At 38.9% G+C, this 12,424-nt stretch overlaps 1 protein-coding gene across 3 annotated transcripts in view; it reads right to left on the reverse strand.

Moving 5' to 3' along the window:
* Positions 1-11,469, reverse strand: part of ZMAT3 (zinc finger, matrin-type 3) — a 35,025-nt gene extending 23,556 nt beyond the window's left edge. For 2 of the 3 annotated variants that reach the window (XM_012733326.1, XM_004674982.2), the window contains exons 1-2: positions 11,246-11,469; positions 7,459-7,779 (exon numbers count right to left, since the gene is read on the reverse strand). In XM_012733326.1, the coding sequence (XP_012588780.1) occupies positions 7,459-7,722 (264 nt within the window). In that variant the 5' untranslated portion in view covers positions 7,723-7,779; positions 11,246-11,469. Of the gene's footprint in view, positions 1-7,458; positions 7,780-10,982; positions 11,071-11,245 lie in introns of those variants that run through there. The other variant, XM_012733317.1, reaches the window with a different exon arrangement.
* Between the last annotated feature and the right edge of the window lie 955 nt (positions 11,470-12,424).

Below are 12,424 nucleotides of genomic sequence, written 5' to 3' on the forward strand. Positions count from 1 at the left end.
AAAAAAAAAAAAAGGACAATTTGTAACAGAAATGTAGAAATAATTTACCTGTGCATCTGTAAGATAATGAATAAATTGTAACCTGCATACAACTGAACACTATTAAGGATCTTCATAAAAATAAACATTCTGGAGTCACCTGTGGCTATATGAGATTCTCATAACAAAATATTGAATAAAAAAATTTTTAAAAACCAAGTTGCAATAGAGGATTTATAACAAAAATCTTTTTAATATGGAGCTTAAAAACATTGGAAGTTACTACATATTGTATAGGAAAACACATATGTCGCAGAAGTGTGGGAAGAAAAACAAATTCGTTTCAGTATAGTGACTACATTTGGGAACACAGAAAAAAATTCATTTCAATTAAATTGATAATTTAAAATTTTTTATTTATTTTTATATATCTATTTTCACTATTGTTCATTTCACAATGTTTATACCCCCATTGATAATTTTCACGCTTTAGATGACAAATGCACTAGTTCATTAACTAATTTTGTGTGTCTTATATTTACATCTAAAGTAAATAGTTCTTTAAGAGAATTAATAACCCCCCCCCAAAACGGAGTGGTTCACCAGGTCAAAAGCAGTTGTGGGGTTGTCTGGACAGAGAAATAATTTGGATTTGAAATGTTGGAGTTCAGAGAAACCTTGGTAAACCATTCCAGCTGAGTAAATGGAGAATAAAAGGCCGTAGGGAATAGGGAACAATGAGGGACAAGAGCATAAAGTGACCACTTAGAAGAGTTTTGCTATGGCAGGGAGCAGATAAATGGTGTTTAGCGTTAGAGGGGAAAAGAAGCCAACAGAAAAAAATTTTAAAGATTAAGTTTTATTTGGTCTGCTTGCATAACAGGAAGTAGTAAATAAAAAAGAACAGGTGATGCAGGGGCTAAATGGCTGTAGGACCACCATCCATGAAAAGGCACAAGATGTGGCACAAAACCATAAAGGCATAACCCTTAGTATCAAGTACGTCATGGCCAAAACTTCGTCCACAGCAGGATTCTTGACGCTACAATGGTGATTAATAACTCTTGAGCACTTATATGACAAGCAAAGTTCTGAACACTTTATAATTACCCTTATGAAATCCCTACGAATAGTTGTAATTTATTATACCCCTTTTACTTGCGAGAAGTTAAATTCAGGGAGTTAAAAACTTGTGTAAAAGCTTCCAGACAGCATGACAGCAGTTGGCTGTATTTGTGTCTCCCTTCGATCTTCCTCAAACAATACAAAACAATAAGAAAAAACACATAAAACTACACAAAACCATACCCTCCCTGAAATTGGAAGTCACAACCAGCCCAGACTTCAAAATTCAAAAGATCAAATTCCAGTGGTCAATCACTCATGCACCAGTGTAACCAAAATTGTAAGAAAGGAGGAGGTAGCAACCAGTCTAAAACTGCTTTAAAAGTTATCAGTGGTGGGCCCTCCCTGGTGGCGCAGCGGGTTAAAGCACAGCACTGAGAATCTGAAGCCACTTCCGCATGAGTTCGATTCCCGCCTGCCGCCTGCCCTGGAGGAGACCACATGGCGAGCCAGACCTCTCCTGACCCGCCCGCTGCTCCCCTCAGCAGTGTACTTCGTCGATCTGCCTGTTCTGCTCCCCACTCTGTCTCTGGTGAAGCCTCTCACCACCCCTGAGCCTCTGGCCTGTACCCCAGTTCTGTATGAATAAATAAATAAATCTTTAAAAAAAAAAAAAAGTTAACTGTCCAAAGTCACAAGCAAGTGGACTAGCTGGAGACTGGCAGGTTCAGAGCCGATGCCAGCAAGCTCCATGATACCCTAGGATAAACAAGTTGTGGATTATCTCAGGGATCAGAAACTGCTCCTGATGCCTTCTCTCTTAATATCATTACTATCACAATTTTCATGAGACACTGAGGAGTTATGAAATAATTTCTGTATCATTTGTCTAGAAAGTAAAAAGACTATAATTTGAATAAGAGTCTGACTCCAAAAATCTAAGATTATGCATTTTTAACTAATATGCTATAATACAGCTGCCATGAAAGTGGGATAATAAGGCTCATCAAGTGAGCCTTTAAAATTAACGATGACTGTCAAAATTAAACTCAATATAGAGTTAAAATTCAAAAATCTCTCAGAAGTTAAAATAAAGAAATTTTAAAAGAAAAAAGAGACAAGCAAATGAACCAAGACAGCCAATACAATCCAAGATAGGGATAATAGGACTGCCATAAAAAGAGAAATATATGAGAATATTATCAAGGTATATCAGAGAAAATTCCCACAGAAGGCAAGAGAAATAGGAGTAGGAAAACTGAAAAGATCTGCTAGTACTGACCAGGACAAATGGAAAAACATGACAGGTGATCTTGGAGAGTACCATTTCAATAAAATGTCATAATGAAAAAACCAAAATGAAGTGACAGGTTGGGGAAATGAACAGATGAAGACCTAAAGAGGACACTCATGAGATCTAAGGACCAAAGAGGAGAAAAGTTACTAGCAAGAAGGATTTAGAAAGTAAAGGGATGGGCTCTCCCTGGTGCCACAACGGGTTAGGCCACAGCACTGCAAGCTAGCCATAGCTGCTTCAGTGCAAGTTCAATCCCCCACCCCAGAGGTGATCCACCTGGCGCAGCAGACCTCTCCTGTCTCAACCGCTGCTCCCCTCGGCAGTGTACTTTGTAGATCTGCCCATTCTGCTCTCCACTGTCTCTGGTGAAGCTTCTCACTGCTCCTGCACCTCTGGCTTATACCCCAATTTTGTATGCACAAATGAACAAATCTTAAAAAAAAAAAAAAAAGTAAAGGGAAAGTTACTATTGCTGGGGGTGGGGGGGGAGTACAAGCTAAAGAAACTGTCTTGTACAGATTTTTTATATCTATTCTTCTCAAACTAAAGAAAATGGAGGTGGGAGGAAAGTATGGGTAGACTCAGAGCAGGAGGCAGAAAGGGGGTGAGATACAGCTAATGACAGAAATGGGAAGTGTTTCTGTCCCCTACTGAGGTGTAATTTGACCATTCTCAGACCACAGCAAATGCATTTAGAAAACAATCAAGAAAAATTTGAAAACAATACAATTAGTTGAGATTAGAGTTGCTGATCATGTCATCCAAATCTGAGTGATCAGTGTTAAAAAAAGATATGTACATGGCAAAATCAGTACTTAAAATTTGGGGTTACATCATTGCATTCTCTGCATTATAAATTAACACTACTAAATTCAGCATTATGTTCCTAGAACTACTCATTTTTCCTATGTCCTGTCTTTTAGATTAATGTAATTAACATGGTAGGTTGTTTTACAAATAGAAAATCTATTCTATTACATATAGAAATCTACATTCATGAAAAATTTTAGAAATGTACCTTGACTATCTAGTTCTTCTCAAAGAGATGTGAATTAGCCTATAAACTGGCTTACTTTATTTTAAACTGTGAATACCTTAGCAAAATTTATATATAGTTTTTTGCTTTTCTTGTTTCTGTTAATAACTTTCCATCTTAAAGTGGTTGTTCCTCTAGGTATTTCTGCTGCTGAAACAGTGTCATATTACTCCATTCCATACTTGCCCTAAGTAACCCACAGCCAACACATATATTTTAATAAAATAAAGACTTTTTTTTTCTCTAAAGGTTTTACTTTAAATTAAGGTATATCTTAAGCCATAATTTTGAGCTTTTAAACATAAGTTACCTCATTAAAAATAAAACAACAGGCTCTCCCTGGTGGTGCAGTGGGTTAAAACACTGCACTAAGAAGCTGAAACCACTTCCGCATGAGTTCGATTCCCGCCTGCCCCGGAGATGACCACATGGCCCGGCAGACCTCTCCTGGCCCGCCCGCTGCTCCCCTCAGCAGTGTACTTCGTCAATCTGCCTGTTCTGCTCCCCACTCTGTCTCTGGTGAAGACTTTCGCCACCCCTGAGTCTCTGGCCTGTACCCCAGTTCTGTATGTACAAATAAATAAAATCTTTAAAAATAAATAAATAAAAAATAAATAAAACAACAGCTAAGTGTCTTTTCAATCAGGGTAACCAGTTTAAAAAGTCCTAGGAATAAAACTAAATCTGTGGTGATTGTTGATAGACTCAAGTCCCTGCTAAAAGAACCCCAGCCTGAGAGCATTAAGAGGTAAGGGAAAGATAGCAGTGAGGCTAAAGGGAAGTATTTATTGAGCAGTTTCCATTGTATGTTCTGGATTACTGGAACATGATACAGTTAGATTCTAGTGTAACACTGCTCAAACCAGACCAAGAGTTGTTTACAATAATACCCTAGGCAATTTGAAACTTTGAGATCTCAACAATGGCATCAACTGACTAAAACATTTTAAGTAATATGTTCACTGTAATTTATGACTTCACAGGAATGTTTCTAACCCATAAACAAGCTACCACTGACCCTTTTCATTTCACACATAAATGAAATAATGAATTTGAGGCCTTAGGATCATACTGTACTAAATGTTACAAAATCAGCTTTTGAGGGGACCTAACACATTACATCTACCATTTCATCAACCATTTTACTCTGTGAGTCCACAATCACTGCCATTCTGCCTATTCCTGCTTCTTAGTAATTAGCACTACTCAGTGTTCTTACCCTTGTCTTTTCTTTAATAGCCTTTTTGTATCAAAGGGTACTATCTAAGTACCCCGTATGTAGCTTTTGATTACTTTTTCAGTTTTCAGGTTAACCACTTCTGTGTTGGTACATTCACCCCTCAGGTTTTTGGGGTTTTTTTCATGCTCTGATTACTTATTATTCTGATACAGACTTTGACCCACATTCTCTCACAGTGACCATTTCTAGTTGCAATCCAGATTTCACTCCTAAGATTATCTTCCTTCTATAAACCCTAATCAAACTGTTCTGTATTTTTTTATATGGTTAGCAGTACAATTTTTGTTTGTTTGATCAATAATATAATAAGTTTATTTTTACATCATTTTGTGCATTTTTCCATCTCAGTTGTAATCTCCTTGGGCTTCCCATCACCAAATCACCCATGTACCATCACCATAGTCCAGTGCATTTCCCTCCCCCCACTGTTTGTTTTTTTAAAGATTTATTTATTTCTGCATACAGAACTGGGGTACAGGCCAGAGATGCAGGGGCAGTGAGAGGATTCACCATAGACAGAGTGGTCCCCCCCACTGTTTTTGACCCCATTCCCCCATAAAATGGCTCTGGTATATAGCTGTTCATTATTATTATTTTCTCTCCTGGTCCGTTATACTCCTGCTATGAGGGAAACCATCGGTATTTTTCCTTTTCTTTCTGGCTTATTCAAACTGCTCTGTATTTTATAGACTATTTTACCTTATTTCTCTGTAGAGAAAGAAACAAAATTCCCTTTAAGAATTACTAACATCACTGGTTTCATTCAAATCTTTACTTCTGAGCTTTCAAAACATGCTTTTATTACACCCAAACTTTTCATTACCCATGAGGTACTACTTTTCATAATATTCACTTGCTTCTTCTTTACCCTTTTTTTATCCTAGTTCTTGTCTGGAATTGTCCCTTATGATGGGTTGTCCTTCTCCAACTTTTCTACTTAAAATTCCAAGCAATAATTCCCACAATTCCAATAAATTGGAATCTTATTAATGCCAATAAATTCCAATTATTGTAATTTTACCTACATTTTACTTCCGTTTTTGTATATTTTCTAATTTATGCATTCACTATTAATGCTGAACAAAATGAAATTAAGTATAATTACTAATACTGTCAACTAAAAAGGTCAGAGCACCAGAGAAAAATGCAAACTAAAATGAATTCTGACTCTGTTTCTTATCTAGTTTAAGCCTTATAATCCAGTGACCTTGCTCAAATTGAATGCTCTCTATGCATAGCCAGAAGCATCCATCACTGTCCAGAGAGTCACAAAGTGATTTTAAGAGGGGGGAAAAGGCAGAAGGTGTAAGTATAATCCATGGACATTAAACTGTACATTACCCCAAAATCTACCCTCATAAACTATACAACTCTTGCTTGAAAGGGTAATCATATATGTGCATGGCAAGCAAGTGGGTCTATCCTCAAATTAATGATTTACTAGGTGTTATATCCAGTTAAAAAGCAGAACTTTAGAACACAGGTTTTCAAAATGTGTTTCAGGCTATAAAACTGAACATTCCACAGGAATGAATGAAGTAGAAAGCTAGCCTGAGTCTCGGGCTTGAGATGGACAGTCCTGACAGATTTTGAGTTAATGTTAAAACAGGATAAGCATTGTGCTGTGGAGTGATACACAAATGGAAGGAGCATAAGAACGGGGGAAGAAGGGGAAAGGTAAAATAAAAGCTAAAGCAAAAGATGCTTTTATGAACCAATGATGACATGTGCCAAGAGCTAAGAGACAGAGTTATTAACTCAGCACCTAGGATGAAGCTAGTGCAGATGGACCTCCAGGGAAACAACATCAATATGTCTTCCCCTAAACCCCAGAGAAAACAATATACCATCAAAAGACCTCTGATACATAATCACAAATTAACACAATCATCAGTCTTCAAGATCAAAACAAAATAGAGTTAAAATTACAGTAAATAAAAACTTTTAAGTTGGAGAAAGTTAAAATGACATGATAGAAGAAATGCCTTTCTACCAGATTGTCTTACTATGCCAAGTATTTGAGTATAGAAGAGACCCAGTGGGTACTCTTTCATTCAGTGAAATTGGTCTTGACTGCTTCTTGGTTCTCTTTTCTCCAGAAAGAAAATTATGTCATTTAAACAGGTAATAATCTAATCTAGATTTAAAAGAAATACTGTATCCACACTTTCTAGTCAAAATTTAACTATTCTTCTTATGTCATCACAAACATTTAAATTGCCCTTGCTATTAGTTATTTTATAGATTTTAAACTTAGATGTAACTATCAGTTCACATTTAAAGGCCAAACAAAATTGGAATATACTTATATGAATAAAGGGTAAGTGATAATAAAGGGTAAATGATATTCCAATATCATTTCATTCTCACCACAGAAAGATGTGGCTATGTTTTCCTTAGCAATGACAAGATGTATACAGGTTAGTATTAAAAAATAAAACATAAGATTCAAGGCAGTGAGAACTTTAAACTGATGCAAGTTATAGTAGGTGGCAAAGAATATTTATAAGACTACATCTAAACAGTTCTAACACTGATTTGGTACATCATGTTTTAAATGCCTACGCTTAGGGTCACTCGTTCAAACACCAGCACAGATAATTTACATTTGCCTATAACTGGTAAGTTAACAAATGTCACACCGAAAAGTATAAAAGGATGAGGTGGTAGAGGAACATCACAGTGTATACAAGTGATGCTTCCTTTTAAAGTAGAACCGTCATGCTTTTAGGCAAACATACTAATAGTTATTCCCTAGCCCATTCCTAGCACAGTCAGTCATAGCTGGAGAGATAACTCAGAAATAGGCAGAGCCCAAAACATTTTCTTTTCTTTCCTTACCTGATAGTGGGCCTGGGCTTGCTGTGCTGAGTTCAAGGTGACATTGCAGAGCTTGCAGTAGAGAGGCTTACATAGCTCCTCCAGGGCAGAGTCTTGCTCCCCTCCCTTAGGTAACTCTTCTTCCCCTGCCAAGGAAGTCTCCTGCCCAAAAGGTTTCTGATCTGGAATCTGCAAGGTTCCTGTAGACCTGGCGGCCACTGACATAGGAAGAGAGGATGAGGGCCGCTTAGGCGGAGGAAGCCCGGTGTGTTGCAAGAGGATCATTGGGTAGAAAAGGCTTGGTCATAATCCAATGGCTGATAAGAAGTCAGGTCTTCAAATCTGAATCAACCACAAAAAATAAATAAATATATACAAACATAATCTCATGTAATTCATAAAGTGACCTCAGCAAGGTAAGTAGATGACCTTACCATCTGACTTCTTTTCCAAACCCATCGTTGCGACATTTTTCTTTTGCCTCATCTAACAGACTTCCCCATCTCTTAATCCACATCGACACAATGTTCTTCAACTAAGAATGGCTTTATAGATTTGGCTATATTTTGCTTGGCAGAGCTCCAACTAAGCTCCCTCTGGCCCATGAACATTAATAGCATTGCATACATGGTTAATTAAACCTCAAAGTCACACAGATGAAATGGACATCAAAGGTCACCTCTTCCAGACCCCATCCCTCAGGCACATTTAAATTCAGACACTGCAGAAAATCACACATAGACCAAAAAACAAGCTAAGAACCTTAGCAACTGTCTCCTTCCCATCCAAACTTGCCTTTCCACACAAATGATATTAAAAAGACTGAAATAGAGTGTCACTTCTCAGAATCCTTTAAGCACTGTTGTAACAAGTTAAAAGATTCAAGAACTCTAGGAATAACTCAGTTACACTGTGACAGAAATAAATGAAAGTGTTTCCTCTGATCGACTAGTATTATGTAAAGAGTGGAACCAATTATTCCTCACAGTAGAGCCTGGAAACAGATAGCCTGTTGGTCACCTGCTAGAGATGTGTTCTGTTTGGAATATACATGCTGGTTTTTTTTGTTGTTGTTGTTTGTTTGTTTTGTTTTGCTTTCACTGTAACATTTAATTAGTCATCACCATTTAAAAATCAAGAGATTCCTGGCATCTCTTAATAAAAGGATGATCTGGCAAAGCTTGGTCAATGGTCTCACTTTGGCAATAAGCCAGTCAGTACTGAGAGACCACTGTCCCCAGGTGCCAAGCCCACTTTCTATAGGTCACTCCAGTTGCTATTCAGCCTGTTGCTTACATGTGTTACTTGCTTGCTCTGTAAGTTTAGGACTCTAGTTCATGTAGCTTTGGACTATATTCATGAATCCCCTATAAAATCAGAATATTTTCTCTCCCTCGAAGGTAAAATGCCTGCACAAAATGATGTACCAATTAATTCTCAGTGGGGTGATAGATCACACTATGGTAAACCCTTAGATAAATCCAGTTCCTCACTCTTTTGGCTATTTCCTCTCATCTTCTAAGAAACAACTGACAGTTTCCATTCTGTTTCTCTCAGGAAAAACCCAATTATGTTCCAATCCCTCTTCAGTCTTTGCCCATGACTTCTCATGTCACCCATCCAGATGACAGCTTCTGGTTTGAAGTAAGCTAACCACTGTACATACTCTGGGTTTCCAAGATTCCAATTTATCCAAACTGAAATCCTTATTTAAAAATCCACTAGTCCCTGCACACTCACAATACTATTAAAACTTCTTTTTTTTGAGCAACAAAATAGCTATTTAGTTGTTGAAATTATCCATCTCCAATAGAAATGTGCACATTTTATGACAATGAATTTAATAAAATTCGCCAAGTAAATTTTGAAAAGTTGTCTCCTTTATCATATTTAATAAGTGCCTAGATATGGAAATTGCAATCAAGTAACAATTTGTATACTAAATTCAGAACCTGGAGGCAGCAAAGCTTATGGCTGCAATGGGAAATAATGTAGTTAGGGCAAAGTACATTAATTAGTCATAGTATTTAATATTTCTCAATCATAATATTTAGATAAACAACATTACTATTTGGAGCCAAGTATTGTTTTGGATCGAAACTACCCTTAGCTTTGAGAATGTAACTAAAAGCAATACAGATTCTGAATATTTTAAAATATTCAAATATTTAGGCTCTCTTTAAGTCATATTATTTGCTTGATATTAAATCAAGCAAAGATATTCAGAAAGGAGACAGATATGGACATCTTAAAATGGAAAACCAAGGAAACAAAGACCACTTTTTAAAAATTTTAACTACCTAATTATAGTATTTCATAATGTTAAAAGACATGTGAAATCTGTACAGAAACATACTGATGTCAAATTACCAGAAACTTGCTGCAGATTCAGAAGACAAATGGTGGAGGAAGATGGCAAAACAACTGTATAAAGCAAATCAGCATCATGAACGGAAAATCAATGCATAGACTTGTCTGGACTTGCCTTATGAACTGAAACTCACACTAAAGGAAATTCCTGCATATGTCCCCCAGTGCTGTCTACAGGTCTGCATCAAAATAAAGGCCCTTCTCAAAGCACAGAGGTACAAAAAGCCCTGAATTAAAGGAAAAATCTCATATAAACACTTAAACATAATAGCATTTTATGTTTATAATTTTTAAATATAGCCAGATATGCCAAAATTAGTTCGTTATAATTAACAACCAAAATAATGCCAACTCCCAAAAAGGATCTGTGCATGACGAATACATCAGGTATTACTTTGATTAAAAACACAGTAGGCATAAAATAGAAATCTAAGCACAATAAAACCAAGCCTTCAGTGAAAGTATGAAGAGTGGAATCTAGAAAGAACCAAAGCATGTCACTCTGATCTGTTCAACTACTGCATTAGAGGAAGAAACTAACTTGATGACTGATGCAAATAAAATTCCTCAGATCTTAAAAACCCATTCATAAATGAAGGATTTACAGAGGTTAATATCCTGGTCTGGCAGAGGTTGAGGGGACAATAAGAAATTAAAGCTTCACAGTGTACCTTGTTTAAAGAAAAGGAATGATCATAGCACACTTAAATTTCATGACTGGACTAGGGCCTACTCTTCACATACTGCATTAAAGACCATCTCATTTTGAGAAATCTAGAGAGAAAAGAGACTAGAATAACGGAACAGGTTACTGGCACCTTAGCAAACTACTAATGAAGTCTGTAATTAGGAAGTCTGGAAATGGGGGAAAGATGGGAAGCATTATTCAGAGGTCATCAGAACGAGCAGTCTAGAATGAGAAGGGGGAAAAGAGAAAATATCTGCTAAGTCAAGGTATGTCATATAAGGAAGTCTTGAAGAACGCAAGAATCTGGGGAAGAAGAGGCCTCGGTGAATTGGCGAATGTTTTCCAGTCTTGGCTATGACAGTTCCGAATCCTAGGGAACCGATTACATATTTAAATCAAAGCTATAGAGACTTCAGCATCGCCCACATCTACCTTACGAATGATTCCTAAAATGTGCATGCATGCACACGAGCGCACACACACGCACCTCAATTCCGTAAGGATGCCATCACCGAAGATGGAATCCCCCGAGCCCCACTGGGCGGGGAACAGCGGGAGGGCCAAGGCAGCTGCACGCCCGGAGGACCCAAAACGCACACGTGAAATGCTTAAAAACAAACATAAATAAAAGCAGCGCGAGCCTGTCACGTGGAAGGCAAGGTGCAAAGACCGCATCCGACAGGAACCAAGAGCCCAGGTCGCCCCTGAGCTTGTCCTAAATGCCCGAGGCTCCCGACCGCCCGCACTTACCGGAACCCCCGGGTCGCGCCCCAGTCTCCGCGCAGCGTCCGCCCAAGATGCCGCGCCGCCCGCTCGCGCGCCGGGATCGGCCCGGCTCAACTCCGCCTCCCTCGGCTCAACTTTCCTGGCTGGCCCGGAGCGAGCACCCTCCGCAGCCGAAGGCTCACTGTCAAAAGTCAGTCCAGCCCGAATCACTGGGAAACAGCTGCAGGAAGTGACTGCGGAACCAGGAGGCGGCAGAGGAGGAGACTGAAGGCGCCGGCCCGGCGTCGCCACTGCGCATGTGCTTGGGGAGCGGGCCGGGAAAGAGCGGGGCGCGCGGTGGAACCCGCGGCTTGTTCATCTCGGGCGGGCTATCCCGCGTGCAGGCGCGGTGTGCGGCGGGCCAAGTGCAGAGATTGCCAGCTCCAGGGCGCTGAGCTGGCGTGGGGAACAAAGGCGAAATCAGGCGTGGGGAAACTGTCCCAGCAGACAGTTCCTAAGAGATGTTCATCTTACACCCTGAAAAGTTGACCGGGTGCAGAAGGCTGGGCGTTGCTTTTGCAACTTTCACCTCCAGCCATTGAGAATCAACCTTATTCCATTTTAATCCCTCTTCCCCCTCCCAACCCTCACTCCTCCGTTGCTGGCTGAGTAATCCTACCAAAACACCTAAGGTCCTTTAAACAGCTTGGATCAAACCTTTAAACTGGACCTTTCCCCGGACTGGATTTCCCAAGTCTCGAGGACGTGAAGCTTGCACACCTGCACACAGGTGAGCAGACACACACACATACATATACACACGTGAGGAGGAGACAGAGCTCTCTTGATCCCCACACAGAAAAGAAAAAGAAGAGACTAACACTAAGATGTCATACCCTTCCGTGGTCAACACTGACTCTTTAGAGCTGACTTTATAAAATCTCCCATATAAAGATTTGCTGGCTATTATTTTATTGTGATAAACTATACATAACCAATTTGCCATTTTAATCACATTGAAGTGCATAGTTCAGTGCCATTAAGTACATTCACACCGTTTGTACCTGTTTTTTAAACATTAATGTAAATGTCAAGGAAATCTAAATTTAGGACGTGTGCTTGTGGTAGGCAAACTAGTGCAGGAAATTAAGGCTGTTTCTTTGACTGAAATACACTGTCCAATACCACCAAGAACAAACCAGATTGATTGTCTTCCAGACATGA

Source organism: Condylura cristata, unplaced genomic scaffold, assembly GCF_000260355.1.
Source record: "Condylura cristata isolate star-nosed mole 26May11 unplaced genomic scaffold, ConCri1.0 scaffold00003, whole genome shotgun sequence".
Classification (NCBI taxonomy): Eukaryota; Metazoa; Chordata; class Mammalia; order Eulipotyphla; family Talpidae; genus Condylura; species Condylura cristata.